The sequence below is a fragment of the Dermacentor albipictus genome, chromosome 7 (assembly GCF_038994185.2).
Source record: "Dermacentor albipictus isolate Rhodes 1998 colony chromosome 7, USDA_Dalb.pri_finalv2, whole genome shotgun sequence".
Lineage (NCBI taxonomy): Eukaryota > Metazoa > Arthropoda > Arachnida > Ixodida > Ixodidae > Dermacentor > Dermacentor albipictus.
The window spans coordinates 124141199-124157212 of NC_091827.1; the positions used below are offsets into that span (position 1 = coordinate 124141199).

General features: G+C 47.3%; 1 protein-coding gene across 3 annotated transcripts in view; it reads right to left on the minus strand.

The window, feature by feature from the left end:
• Positions 1-2117: 2117 nt before the first annotated feature.
• LOC139048146 (glutaminyl-peptide cyclotransferase-like) overlaps positions 2118-16014 on the minus strand; it is a 107847-nt gene continuing 93950 nt past the window's right edge. For all 3 annotated transcript variants that reach the window (XM_070522672.1, XM_070522671.1, XM_070522673.1), the window contains 2 exons: positions 4312-4434; positions 2118-2323 (listed from right to left, as the gene is read on the minus strand). In XM_070522672.1, coding sequence (XP_070378773.1) covers positions 2178-2323; positions 4312-4434 — 269 coding nt within the window. In that variant the 3' untranslated portion in view covers positions 2118-2177. The remainder of the gene's footprint in view (positions 2324-4311; positions 4435-16014) is intronic.

The following is a 16014-nucleotide window of genomic DNA, read 5'->3' on the forward strand; positions in this document are numbered from 1 at the left end:
ACATTTATTTCAATAAAACCGTTCTGATGTCTTTCTGCAACAAATCTTCCCCCTCCCTTTTCAGTTACTCATCCAATGGCCGTACAGTAGATAAGGTTTCTGAGTATAAGTATCTTGGTGTCATTTTTACGCATAACATGTCATGGTCCAAACACATTGACTACATATGCAGTAAAGCACTAAAAAAATTAGGTTACTTGAGGCGAACGCTAACCCGATCTCCGAAAGACACAAAGCTACTAATGTATAAATCTCTAATCCGCCCTGTTCTTGATTATGCATCTGTAGTTTGGAGCCCGCATAAGCAGCTAGAAATTAATAAACTAGAGGCTATACAGAAAAAAGCTGTGCGATTTATATGTCATCGTTACGATCGAGACTTTTCGCCCTCTTCAGCACTTTCTTCCTTGAACCTAAGCACGCTCTCTTCTAGTCGCCGTGTCGACTCATTAAAATTCTTGCACTCCATTGTCAATTCTTCAGTTAGGCTCTCAAATGATAATTACATTAACTTCACGCCGGGATCATCAACGAGAAGACATCATGACCTAAACTTAATACCCTACTACGCACGTACTAACATGTTCAAATTCAGCTTCTTTCCCCGCTCAATCGAAGACTGGAATTCATTACCTGGATCCATTCGCTCATGCTCATCCTTAATTTTTGCAACCGCTATCCCAGATGCATAATCAGGCATGGGTATGCCTGGCAGCATTTGTATAACTTGTGTATTCTTTCACCAGTGCTCTTTTGTGAAAGTGTTCACTTGTATTTTTGTGTATTTTCCTTTTCATCTGTGCTCTTTAATAGTGTTCACTTGTACCGCTGTATACTCCAATGCATTTTCTGTACATTTTCTTAACCCACTCCTGCTATAGCGCAAATTGCGTTGCAGTATGTATAAATAAAATAAATAAATAAATAAATCCTTGGCCACTTTGATGCTTCAGCCCCTACAGGGGCGCACCGATACAAGTGGCCATGGAATCGGTGCTGCCTTAGTGCAAGTCCAGTGTGGTTATGACCATGTTATTGCATATGCCAGCCACCTTTTGTCACCTTCGGAGTGAAGCTGCTCCATTACCGAGCAAGAGTGTTTGGCTCTTGTCTGGGCGGTTGCAAAATTCCATCCCTGCCTATATGACCAGTCATTTTGCATTGCCATCAACCATCACCCTCTCTGTTGGCTTTTGACCTTAAAAGACTCCACAGGGAGGCTAGAACGATAGGCTTTGCGACTGCAGGAGTATTCCTGTTCGATGGCCTATAAATCTAGGTGCCAGCATACTGATGCCAATTACTTGTCCCTTTACCATGTAGACTCTCCCAATGTAAGTGATGTGATGCTTCCACCCGCAGATTATTTTTCCATCACCCAACTTTTAGACATGACCAATGAGCAATGTTGTGACGTCACTTTGCAGACCCTTATTGAGTGACTTGAAGCTGTACCCACTCACCTGTCATTGTGATAGTTCGTCTTTCAGGATGGCATTTTGCAAAACTGCCGACTATTCTCCATAGTGCCTTTTGTTTGGTCGCAACCCTACATTGCCCCCTCTGCCAGTGCCTTGTACAGCAAGTATGCCTGCGACACCATTGCCCATGCTGACTGCGCACGGCAGGTGGTAGTACTCATCTGCTGGCATCCCAAGAAAATTAAAAAGGTGTCTACAATTGCTGGCAATATGACATACACTTTTTCCCAGGTTCCCTTGTGTTACATTGGTCCCTTCGTGCTCTATGTCAAGTGATGAAATATGCACGTAGTTTTCTTGCTGGCATCAAATTTTTACTTTGAGAACAAATGTACAATTGGGTATGTGAAAAGCTTGGCAATTGCCCAGTGTCTGTCTTACACACTGACTGAGTGGCTAAACCCACAGAAACAGGTAGAAAAGAATGGCAGCGTGCGTGTTAGGCATTTATGCCTAAGCAATTGTCTATTAGCTAAAAATGTATTTCATGAAATAGCACAGAATCTTATACTGGTGCATGTGGCAGTCATTGTGTCAATGTACGAAGACTGGCATGATGTCTACCCTCACCTTCCCCAGGTGGGCATTCGCCAACCTAGTTCCATTCTCACTTGCCACAGCAATGACACAGAAAAGTATTCATAAAATGCTCTTTTAATAATAATGACAATAATAGAATAGAAAACGATTCAGCAATCAGAGACGGAGGTACTCGGTGAGAAAGGCCTTAAATATCTTGTTCAGGTTGTTGATGGTTGAATGGTCCAGGTTCTCTGCATTGTCATCCAAGGTGTGCCAGACGCTTGGGAATGGATTGGGTATCACATGCACAATGGGCACATCTGAAAAAAAAGGTCATGTAGTTCATTTGGTTTCTTTGCACATGTATTAGATTCAAAAACAGTGGGTAGTGCTTTGAGTCAATATGGCAAAGTAGATAAGAAACCACAGCACCAACACAGATAAAGCAATATCTACTTTGCACTCGCCACATGGAAATAGAATGCAGTGCTTATCAAGCATTTCACCGATGGTGAGGTTTTAAACATCAGGCTTTTTAGCATGTTTCCAGAAAACTGCTTCTCTCTGGCATTTGAAGTATGTAAGCAGCCGGCCTCGTGTCTTGAGGTTAACAAGAGCAGCCTCCGATCGCATGTCGTCTGCTCAAGCAGACGACGCGTCTCTCTCGAGTTGGAGATTTTCACAGTAAGTGGCATATCTTTAGGTATGGGTGTTTCATTGCTGACTGAGGTTGTGGATTATCCACGCTTGTGCCAGCAGAATTGGTGGAGAGCAAGGCCTCCTTAACATGTGCTGTCCCTAGCAGTGGTGCTCACACGCCCGCTTGCCCCAGCGCGGGGGCACCATCGGAGCACCGCTGTTCTCACACCATGGTTTGCAGTAGTGGTTGCCAGCATTACAAAGATTTTTTACTGTAGCAACATTAGCACATCTCCAAGTAAATGTTTCTGTGCATTTATTTATTTATTTATTTATTTGAACCTCAAGGGTCCCTGGCGGGACATTACATGAGGGGGAACTCTTCTTTACTGCAGCAAAAAGAATGGGTCCAGAACTCAATATGAGCATGATTTTTATTTTTTTACTAGAACGAGACACATTGTCGAAATGACCATACATGGGTCTTAAAATTGGCTCAATTTTCTCACTTAAAATAAAATGTTGCAGCATGTTTTTGCAGGACTAGATTTAGTAGTCCTGGGTGGGCATTCTATAATATTTTCATAAAAATTGGCAACGATTATTTTTTTAGAACATCTAACATGTTTCAATTTTTGCTATATTTGCAATTTTGTAATTTTTTGGTCATGTATAACTAAATAAGTATATGTGGTGTAATTGCATACTTCTTTTTTCTATTTTAGTTGGTGAGAAACCTTTTGAAGACTTGCGCATTGGTCTGAGCACACCCTTCTGTTAAAAGTGAATTGCATTCATTAGCGGTGGCCATTATCTTTAGCCGTTATTCTCCTTATTTTGGTTATGTCTTAAGAAGGGGGGGTACCTGCTCGATATTTTACAGTTTTATTTAATATATAACATTAGTATATGGCTTATCCAACATTATTCACTTGTCTATGGCATAGAGTATGCAATGGTGCGTTTTACTGGCCACAGGTTTCCTAGCAGCAAATTAACCTTTTCCTACTTCAAGAAACTTTCGTGAGTGTGTGATGCTGGCCATGTTCGTTTCAAAATGGCTTGTGATCATAAACAATGCAGAAAATGAAGACAAATAGAAGAAAGCACTGAAAAAGTTTATAGAAACCACTTTAATAATCCATAAGAAAGTACTCCAGGGTTGAGTTTATGCTCCCTTTGAAAAGACCATCTACTGCTTTTTAAGGACTGCCACTTTTGTGCCATCAAAAGTGTCCATGCCCTCAGTGGTCTTTCTGGGAAATGTGTGAAAAATTTGAAACAAACTTTATATTTGCAAGGTCTGTCAGTTATACAGGTAAGACTGACAGAAACTTAAAACGATTGCAATAGCATAACCATAAATTTATACAGCTTTCTCAGCAAGAAAGGTTTGTTAATTATGTAATCAAAAACGTTCAAGAAATGTCTACAAATTGTGAAAGGCTTTTAGAAAACTTCGAATTCAATAATAAACAGGTTGTTTTATCCATTTTTTTACTGAGGAAAAAAAAATATGCACAGGAATTCGATCAATGAGTTCCAGCCTAGGTATAATCTTTTCATGACATTTCATGTTAAATACGTAATAATTTTAGTTGTAGGGGGTAAAACCATAGTTATGTCTGCAATTTCTGTGCTTACTCGCCAGTGTTAAGGCAGTACTCACTTTTCCTTAGAAATGGAATGTGGTCATCTTCAATGAGGGCCAGCTGCGATGAGTTGATGAAGTAATTGGTCCGGCATCGGCTGCACCTGGTTTCCATGGCATCCATGTCATTCAGCCGGCTCTCTGGGAAAACAAGGAACAAACACTTTAAGACTACAATCTGGAGTGCTACTCCCATGGCCAGATGGTTCATTCAAAGAGCCCCTGAAATTATTTTTGTCATATCGTACCTAAAGGAGTACTGACAAAAAATTTTCTATGTCACTTTTATGCCCACAATACATAGCTGCTGGCTGTGATGACAATATGATGCCAGAATTCCTCGAGCACACAACAAATCATTAATAATATTGTTAAAGAAGGATAAAAGAAGAGAGAGGAAGAGAAAGGTAGAAGAAGATCACTACACGCTGGCTGCTGCATGTTGTTGCTGGTCAGCCATCTTAATCACATTGACTGCTTGTATACATATTGTAAATACCATCTGTCTGTACTCCCAACATTCCCGTAACATACTGGTGGGAGGTGCTGGGCACCTCAGCTGGAAATGGAGCTCCACAGGAGACCTCCCATCGCCGTCCTCACCACGAAGGACAGTGAGCACGCGGGATCAACATGGTTGCCGTCTTCAGTGTCACTGTCACCAGCTATGTCACTGTCTCCTTCGGTTGTGATTGTGCAAGCCAAGGATACCAGAACTTTCTGCGGGATTGATGGCACTGACGTTGAAGAGTGGGTGGCTATGTATGAATGCGTGAGTGGAATCAACAGATGGGACCCTATGCTTATGCCAGCTAAGCCGTTGTTCAACCTAAGAGGCATGGCAAAAGTGTGGCACGAAAACCACGAAGAGGAGCTAACCAGCTGGGACCAATGCAAAGAGAAGACAACAAAGTTGTTTGGCAAACCAGCCGGCCGTAAAATTGCCGCAAAGCAGGACCTGGCCTCCTGTGCCCAATCCCCAATGCAGTCCTATGTCTATACATCCAGGACATGTTGGCCCTTTGTCGTAAAGCCGATCACAACATGACAAAAGCTGAGAAGGTCGGGCACGTGCTCAAGTGAATTGCTGACGACGCCTTTAATCTGCTCATGTGCAAAAGCTGCTTTACAGTTGCTGCTATCATCAAAGATTGCCGACAATCAATTTGAGCAGGCCAAAAGCCAACTCATCCTGCAATCATTCTGCGACATTGTGCCAATACTGCCACAATGTCGACGTATGAAGATCAACCCGCAAAGCAGCATGCATTGCCATCAGAGCTCGACGTCAACTGGATGCGACTGCGCCTGCAGCTTTCTGTTCACATAGCCCTGATGCTACCCCTTTTTCAGTTTCCCTTGTACAAGCCATCGTTCACCAGAAACTTGAAAACATTGGTCTACATTATGTCTGTGCTATCGCCAACCCCAGAGCCAACAAACGCCCTTCTACTGTTTTTGCTCCACCCTGACGCTTCTCTCTGCATTATTGCAACTCGACTAAGTGGAGAACTGCGGACAACCAGCCGATATGTTTCACCTGTCACCGCATTGGTTATGTCGCCTGATACTGTCACAACTTGTGGGCCTCAACACCTCGCACGCCGACCAACCTCAGCCATGTTGCTGAAATGTTTCAAGTGGGTGGTGGGTAAAACATTTAACAGCACTAACAACTCTGCTAGGAACATGTGGTACAGTCGCTCAACATCACCGCACGGACACCAGTCTTGTTCACTTCAAACATGTTGCCCATCTTCCTGTTCGCTGCAGCCACGCCGGCTTTCGTCCCCTGTGGCTTTCGGCCGCACCCTTTTGGAAAAAATAAGAAATGTAGTCGTCGGAGGTGGTGCTGCTTTTCTACTACTGCAGCAAATCCTCTGTGTGTGCCCACAAAGAGAAGTGTCATTGATGTTAAAATAGACGGCATACCTGTCCAAGCGCTCGTCAATACTGGAGCCCATGTACCTGTGATGTGTGCTAGCCTACGTAGATGTTTAAAGAACGTCCTCACCCCAGCAGCTGCACAAGTGCTTCGTGTGGCCGACGGCGGAGTACTGGTTGTTCTTGGAATGTGTACTGCGCATTTAAGTATAGCCGGCTGCCCAACTTCTGTTCTCTTTGCTGTGATCTACAACTGCCCTCACAACGTTATCCTTGGATTGGACTTTTTATCCATTCATTCTGCTCGTCGACTGTGCGACCAGCGTTCTTCAGTTAGAACTGCCTCAACTCGCTGATTCTCCGAGCACCAACCCACTGCACTTGTGTTCGCTTCACGATGTGCGTCTGTCACCTGAGGCAGTCACTTACGTCGCTTTGACCGCACAGCCACAGGCTCATGACAGTGAATATGTGCTTGGCCCCATGGTCGACCTACTTTTGAACCGGAATGTTGCTCTTCCGCTTCTGAATTTCAGCCTGTGCCCTCAAGTGCTTCTGGCCAGCATTTCTTGGCCAGCGTTTATAGTACTTCCGAATTTGACATAGCGAACCTGAATACCAAGAGGGGTTTCTTAATGCCAATTGCAGCTCACAGCTCTGATTTCTTAACAGATGACTTCACGAAGATGATTGCACCTGACCTCGCCTCTGCAAAGGCCGTGGACATAAGTCTCCTGCTCGAATCGTACAATGACATCATTGATTTCGGCGACAGGCCTTCACACCAAACATCTGTTGTTCACCACTGTATAAACACTGGAGACATGAATCCCATTCGTCAACGTCCCTATCATGTATCGCATGCTGAACGTAGAGTCATCTGATCAGAAGTGGACAAAATGCTCCTTAAAGGGGTGATCGAACCATCAGCCAGCCCTTAGGATTCACCTGTTGTCCTTGTGAAAACAAAAAAAAGATTGTACCTGGCATTTTTTGTGTCGATTACCACCATTTAAACAATATCATGCGAAAAGACGTCTACCCACTACCACACATCGATGATGGCTTGAACTGCTTGCGTGGAGCTAAATACTTCTCGTCCATTGATCTTCGATCCGGTTACTGGCATATTTCAGTTGATGAAATGGACCGCAAGAAGACGGCTTTCATCACGCCTGGTGGTTTACAGCAGCTCAAAGTCATTCCTTTTGGCCTATGCAATGCTCCTGCGACATTTGAACGTATGGCGGACTCTCTTCTGTGAGGCTACAAATGGACCACCTGTCTTTGTTATCTTGACGACGACGTTGTTTTTTCTGCCATGTTCGGCAGCTACATTACCCGACTCGCTGCAATTGTTGCGGTCTTCCGAAAAGCCGGCCTCCTACCGAACACCACGAAGTGTCAATTCTTGTGCTGTCAGATTGCCATGTTGGGACACTTTGTTGACACATCTGATGTACAAACAGATCCAGAAAAAGTTGGCGCCGTTTGCAGTTTCCCTGTGCCATGTTCTGCTTCTGACGTGCACTGCTTCATTGGCCTGCATTCTTACTTTCGCCATTTTGTCAAAAACTTTGCTGACGTTTCTCGGCCTTTGACATATCTTCTAAAGAAGAACACGATGCACCAATGGCGGAACACCTTGGAGTTTTTGAATACATATGACCGCGTACGACGCCAGTTCTGGCCGAGTCTCTACTGCTCTGTGCGTCATGTTGCAACTTGCTAACTGTGTCAGTGCCGGAAGGAACCTCCCCTGCCACCTGTTGGACGACTTTATCCAATTAAAGTTCCCTCTGAACCTTTCTTTCGCGTAGGCCTTAGCCTGCTTGGCCCTTTTCCGGCGACAACTAGAGGGAATAAGTGGATCACCGTCGCTACTGATTACGTGGCATGCTATGCGATAATAAAGGTATTGCCGACCAGTTGCGCAACTGACGTCACCGATTTTCTCCACTGCTTAACACCCGCAAACAAACAGTCTTACGGAACGTCTCAATTGAACATGCACAGAGATGCTGTCGATGTATGTCTCCAACGATCACCGCGACTGGGACGCCGCGCTGCCCTACGTGACATTCATGTATAACTCGTCCCAACATGACACCGCAGGATATTCACCTTGTAATGAAGAAGAGCACACGGACAAGGCCAGCCAGATTGTCTGTTTCATGCCTGCAATGCAACCAGTGGGCCAGCTAGATCGCCAGTGCTTAGCACGAGTGCGAGCCGTTCGGGCAACCAGCTGTTCCTGCTCTGTGTCACCTGCCTTCTCGGTTACGAGCAGACTTTACCATCTGAACTGTTCAGTACACCCCATTACAATTGGTGGAGGTGCGGGGTATTCAAGAACATCTACACCCTGGAACTCCAGTCTTGGACCCTGTCTCCCGTCATGCCTGACTCTCCCCAGCCGACGTCGCCGCCACCCTCCGTGGCTTGCTCTGGTGCTGTCCCGCAATGCCATCCAGCGGTTGGCAGCGGTACGGATGAGCAGGACGTCAATGACTGGCTGTCTACTTACGTATGGGTGAGCTTGCACAATCGATGGGACGATACTGCCAAGTTAAATGCCATCATCTTCTACCTTGCGGGAGTGGCTCACCTGTGGTTTAAAAATCACGAAGCTGACTTTCAGTCCTGGTCCACGTTCAAGACCAGTTTCGCTGAAGTTTTTGGTCGCCCAGCTGTCCATAAATTGCATGCCGAGCAGCGGTTATGAGAGCGAGCGCAACAACCTGGTGAAAAATTCACCTGTTATATCGAAGAGGTTCTCAACCTATGCAAACGTGTGGATGCTTCTATGCCCAAAAATGACGAATTGAAGCACATATTGAAGGGCATCGGGGCATAGCCGATGACACTGAGTCCGCGCACTGTAGCGCAGCTCATAAACTCGTGCGAAAGCTACAATGAGTTCAGGAGGAAGTGCGATTTGACCAGGTGCCCCTCAGTGGCTGACGAGGCCCCCCCATCTGATCGCTTCCCCCAGCTCACACAAATCCACGCTTTCGTGCGAGAGGAAGTTGCATGTCAGCTTTCTCTACTACCCTTCGCTGAGCTACCCCAACAGCAGCCACTGCCACAACAGCCTCTTACGCCCCTACGCTGCGGCGGGTTACTGAAGACCAAGTTGCTGAGGCTCTGCCAATGCAGCATCAGCATTGTCGCCACGCCACTTATGCATCCATCACCGCACAGCCTCCTCGTCAACCACTCGTTGCACTACATCCACAGCCCCTACCACCCGTTCATCGACCTGCTCCTGCCTTTGCTAATCCTTGGTGCATGCAAGACAACAGGCCCATATGTTATGCCTGCAGTATTCCCGGCCATGTTGCACGACTCTGCCGCTGCCGCATGCTGCACTCTGATGGGTTTGTGCAGTTGCCTCCCTACGCCGACCCGCAACCTTTCCACGGTACTTATTTTAGTCGGCAGTTGAACAGGCCACTAGCTGAGAGCTCAGTTCTTACACGTCGTTCATCTTCTCCGCGTTGCCACTCGTTGTCCCCCGTGCGTTGGCGCCCTTCACTCACGCAAGAGGAAAACTAAGTGCCGCAGTTCAGGAGGCAGGAACTGCGTTGCCATCAATCTGTACAAGTCCTCCATTGTCGATCTTACTGTTGACGGTGCCCCTACCGTTGCGCTGATACTGGAACAGCCGTGTCTGTCCTAAACAAACGCCTCTCTCGCACTTTACAAAATGTTACGACGCCACTTTCTGGGTTTTCTCTTCGCACAGCAAGCGCCCAGCCAGTTCCGCCTTCAGCAGCATGCACAGCTAGAGTTGTTATTCAGGGCGTTCTCTATATTGTGGAGTTTGTGGTTTTGCAGTCCTGCTCTCACGACGTGATACTTGGGTGGGGCTTTCTTTCGTGAAATAACGCCGTCATCAATTGTGCATGTGCTGAAGTCGAATTATCGCCTCTGTGCGACGTGCCCCTCGTTGGAGCCACTTCACTTCCAGCTAAGCTAGTCCTTCGGGAAGACAACTCCATACCGCCGTACTCGTCTGCCGTTGTTTCCGTCTTCTGTGGCGCTGTCCTCTTCACTCCTTCGGAACTCTTCATAACCCGCAAAGATGTTCCCCTCCCTTTCACCACGCTTGACATTTCAGTCAGTTTCAGCTCCGTCGTTGTTTGCAATCCGCTTCCTACAGCCATGAAGGCTCTTTGTGGCGAAGCACTTGGCCGTGTTCAGCCTCTTGATGACATGTTTATAACCGATGTGCCGGATGCTTCGTATGCACAGCTCACTGACTTCTGTGCAGTTTCCACTTCTGCTCCGCCATCACCCGACTTATTCACACCTTCCATTGCTGATGACCTCACTTCTGAGCAGCGCTCCCAGCTCCTTCACCTGCTTGCCCAGTTCTGTTCTTCTTTTGAAGTCGCTTATCCGGCCCATGATTTATTACAGCCACTTCCGTGCCCTGCCTGTGCCTTTAACCGTGTGGGAATTGACTAGTACGGGCTGCTACCGCTAACACCCACTGGCAAACGATGGATTATTGTCGCAGTTTACACGCTATGCTGAAACTGCTGCTCTACCTGCAGCGACCACCAGTGACGTTGCATCCTTTCTGCTCCATTTCATTCTTCATCATGGCCCACCTTGGGAGCTGCTGAGTGATAGAGGCCGTGTGTTTTTGTTGCAGGTGGTTGAAGCTCTGCTTGCTCAATGCCGCATAGTTCACCGGACCACCACAGCGTACCATCCTCAAACTAACAGGCATACGGAGCATTTCGATCGCACCCATAGTGATACGCTCGCCATGTACGTTTCATTGGAGCATACAAACTGGGACATCATCCTCCCGTTTGTCACGTACGCGTATAATACAGCTACACAAAGTACTACAGGATTTTCCCCATACTTTCTTCTCTATGGTCGCGATCCTTCCCATACTATCGATACGGTTTTGCCTTATACACCAGACATGTCAGTGTGCTCCCATTTCAGCCGTCGCCCAATATGCCGAGGAATGCTGTCAATTAGCCTGAAAGTTCACCTCCACTGACCAACAGCGCCAAAAAGGCAATCGCGATGGCGACGCTACGATTCCGAACTTTGCTCCCGGCACACTTGTCTTGTCCTTCTACCATGCCTGGACTTTCGACAAAACTTCTCTCGCAGTATGATGGACCATACGCATCGTCGAACGCACCTCTCCGGTCAACTATGTCATAGAGTGGCTTACACCATCATTCGACAAGTGCCGCCGTGGACGGGATGTTGTTCATGTTCACCGCCTGAAACAATTCTATGTCTCCACATCGTAAGTCACCAGGATGGCTGCGCTTTTGCACAGGAGGTAATTGTAATGAAGAAGAAGAGCACAAGGACAAGGCCAGCCAGATCGTCTGTTCCATGCCTGCAGTGCAACCAGCGGGCTAGCCGGATCACCAGTGCTTAGCACTAGTGTGAGCCATATGGGCAATCGGCTGTTCCTGCTCTGCGTCACCTGCCTTCTTGATTATGAACAGACGCTACCATCTGAACTGTTCAATACACCCCGTTACAACCTATTTATCTTTTGAATGGTCACGACCCCAAATTGCCGTTTGACACCACCCTACCTTCTGTGACATGTGTTGCAACGGAGTACGCTCATAAAGTCATCGATTGCACTCACATGGTGCATCAAGTCGCCCGATTTCGTTTATTAGCCGCAGAGCATGTGCAAACAGAGCGTTACGACCAGTGCCATCACTATGTTAAGTTCGACCCCGGTGCTTGGGTGCTCCTTTCGTAACCATGTCATCGGGCTGGCCTTTCCCAGAAGCTTCTCTCTCACTCCACAAGGCCTTATGAAGTCCTACGTCAAGTTAACGATGTCAATTACGAGATCTTGCCACTACAGTTTGATCCATCCTCAAGTCTGACGGCTGTTGACATCGCACGTTTCGCGGCTGAAGCCATACTTCACTCGCAGTTTTTCGCCTAACATGCACTGAGATGGCACTTCAGTACCCGGGGGCCCTGTTATGGAAGGAAGGAAGAAGATCGCAAGACGCTGGCTGCTGCGTGTTGTTGCTGGTCAGCCATCTTAATCACACTGACTCTGCTTGTATATATATTGCAAATACAGTCTGTCTATACTCCGAACATTCCCGTAACGAGTTGTAAAAACGACTGGCAAAAAATGGGCAAAACCAGCACAATTTCATTATGTAGGGCATGACAACGACTTCTTGTTAGCTATTGACAAACTGCATTCTTGCCTTTCGGATTGTTTGGTTTGTTATTTTTATTGTCTTGTTACTTTTCCAAGCTATTTAAAAAGTTACCGATGCCTCCCCTCATGTAATGCCTTTGGGTCCTTCAGGCGAAATGAAATCCACAAAAATCCACATGTCCCCACGGACATTGTGCATGTGTCCCGGCTGAAACCTCATTTTGCTGCAAGTTCAGCTGCCTTATAGTTAGCGCCGCGATGGCACCTTTATAGGTGGGGGTTATGTTATGGCAAAACCAGGAGTGGCGCATCAGAAGAAGACGATTTGACGTCTAGAGGTGGAATGAGTGTTGACAGCCATCTTTTTTATGCTTTGTTGACCCTTTCATAAATATTGTAAATACATCTTTGGATGTGACTTCTGCAATGTAACAATATATATTGCACTGAAGATCCGGCAGTGAAACAGGTAAAAGAATTGAAGCATGCAAGAAAAATACCAGGGCTTTGCGGACATTTCAGCTGGGGTCCACATTGCAGCTGAGGAGGTCAGTCCCCAAAGAAAACATCAGTAACGTCCTGCTATTTTTCCCACGTGCTCCTATTTTTTGACATATAGATTGTGGTCCTGTTTGTGTGTGCACGAGAAGAGGGGAAACCAAGGGGTTCCAATCTTGTTAATCACGTCCATAAAAAGCAACAGATAACGAAGGCAAGGAAAATAGATGAAATCAGCTGCTGTAGTTGAAATTGAAATGTTGAAAGGAACAAAGTAGGGAAATGAATGTGGACAAAAAGATAACATGCTGCTGATGAGATCTGAACCTACAGCCTCTGCATTATGCTAGCGTTGCACTACCAACTGCGCTACGGTGAAGGCTATCACTTTATGTACGTAAGTGAAGCACAGGATCAAAGAATTGCGGCAGTAGAGTTGGCAAAAAAGTCCAAAAGCACGTAAGGAAAAAAAAGCAGTTATGCCCAAAAGGCGAAGCATTGATTGTGATAGAAAAATGCTAAACAGCTATGAGAAGTAGGGTTAGCAGTTTTACTGGCCGTATGGCAAAGAAGTCCGACACGGCTGCGGACAACACGAAGGGCGTGGACAAGAAGACGCAACAGCGTAGGCTTAGCCAGTCAAACCAGGAACAGCGTCTAGCCCGAGCCCCACTTCAGTAGCGCTGGCGATCCGGCTGAGGAGCTTGGCACGGCGCACTTCTTCCTTAACACTTCCCTCCTCGCTGAAGACGGAGCCGCACAGGAGGCCTAAGGCATCGTGAGGACAAAGGGCTCGTGATACGGCTTGAGCCGATCTACGTGCACAATTTCGCGGCCTCAGCGGCGCAGGTCCGTAGGGGGCGTCAGAGGTTACGTAGTTTGCCGTAGAACCCTGTAAGGTCCACAGTATCGGGATACAAACTTGGAGGAGACACCTTGTGTTGAAGTAGGAGGCACCCACAACCAAACAAGAGCGTCAGGCGAAAACTGGTGGTGTCGTCATGACGAAATTTCTTTAGCGCTTGTTCTTGCGTTGTAAGGGAGCGAGCTCGTTGCCGACATTCTTCTGCATACCGGGCGGCTTCAGAAACTGGTGTACCCTCTGATAAGTCGGGACGGTAAGGGAGAATAGTGTCAATGGGAAATGATGGTTCGCAGCCATATAGAAGAAAGAAGGGAGAAAAGCTCGTCGTTGACTGGGGTGCCATGTTGTAGGCGTACGTGACATAGGGAAGGATGAGGTCCCAGTTGGTGTGGCTGGAGGTGACATACATCGAAAGCATGTCGCCAAGAGTTTGGTTAAAGCGCTCTGTCAATCCGTTTGCGGGTGATATGCGGTGGTACAGCGATGAATGACATCGGCGAGAAAGACGCGAGCTCGGTCACTCAGGAGTTCGCAGGGAGCGCCGTGACGTAGAACGAAGCAGTGAAGCAGGAAGGAAGCAATGTCACGAGCCGTCGCGGCTGGTAGAGCCGCCGTTTCTGCATACCTCGTGAGGTCGTCTACAGCTACAATGACCCAGCGACTGCCAGCAGCTGTGTATGTCAGAGGACCGTATAACTCTATCCCAACCCAGTCAAAGGGCAGCGAAGGGCATGGCAAAGGTTGCATTGGTCCAGAAAGGCGGCAAGGATCGGGCTTGCAGCGTTGACATTCTGTGCAAGAGCGAATGTACTTTTGCACAAATGTGTACATACCAGGCCAATAAAACCTATGACATAGTCTGGTGTAGGTATTGAAGAGACCAGCGCGTGCGCACTGAGGGATGGCGTGGAAAGCGGCGCATACATCAGTGCGGAGCTGCCAAGGTATTACAAGCAGCCATTTGCGGCTGTCGGAACTGTAGTTACGGCGATAGACAATTCCGTCGCGGATGGCGAAGTGCGAAGCTTGTCGACGTAACGCTCGGGATGGTGGGCGTGCAGGTGAATTAGAGATGTAATCTATCAAAGATGAAACCCAGGAGTCCTTCCGCTGCTCCAAAGCCAAGTCGACAGAAGCGAATGGGAGAAGTGGGTCGTCTAGGACAGACACACGGGCAATGTCGGCGTGGACAGGCGAGCGCGAAAGAGCATCGAAATTGGTGTGCTTCTTGCCTGAGCAGTAGCCAACCCGGATATCGTACTCTTGGAGCCTCAGTGCCCACTGGGCTAGGCGGCCGTAGGGATCCTTGAGAGACGACAACCAGCAAAGTGCGTGGTGATCAGTAACGACATCGAAGGTATGGGCGAAATTTTGTGATGGCCCAGATGATTGCGAGACATTCTTTTTCCATGACGGAATAGTTCGCTTCAGGTTTCGTCAGAGTACATCTTGCGTAAGCAACAACATATTCTTGGCAGCCGGGCTTTTGCTGGGCGAGCACAGCACCAAGACCATTACCGCTAGCATCCGTATGGATTTCCGTGGGGGCAGTTGGATCGAAATAACGCAGTATCGGTGATGTTGTGAGCAGGCGACGTAGCGTCGCGAAGGCATCATCGCAAGTCGGGGACCACGCGGAGAGATTGGGGTCTCCCCGAAGAAGCTCTGTCAGAGGTGCCATAATCGAAGCGAAATTTCGAATAAAGCGGCGGAAGTACGAGCAGAGGCCAATGACACTGCGCAAGTCTTTTAGAGACATTGGCTTCGGGAATTCTTTAACAGCACAGAGCTTAGCGGCATCAGGGAGAACGCCGTCCTTCGACATGGCATGTCCGAGAATTGTCAGCTTGCGTGCCCCAAAGTGACATTTTTTCAGATTTAGTTGGAGGCCAGCGTCACTGAGACAATGTAAAACCTGCTCCATGCGATGAAGGTGAGTAGGAAAATCTGGTGCGAACACTACTACATCATCCAAATAACACAAGCACGTGTTCCATTTGAGACCTCGAAGAATAGTGTCCATCATCCGCTCAAAAGTCGCAGGCGCGTTGCAAAGTCCGAATGGCATCACACGAAATTCGTATAAGCCATCTGATGTGATGAAAGTAGTTTTAGGCTTATCTTCTGCAGCCATAGGCACCTGCCAATAACCAGAGCGTAGATCGAGGGAGGAAAAGAACTCTGCACCTTGTAAGCTGTAGAGGGTCAATCAGCGGCAATGGATAAACATCCTTTCGGGTTATTTTGTTTAGGCGACGGTAATCCATGCAAAAGCGGATGGAGCCATCCT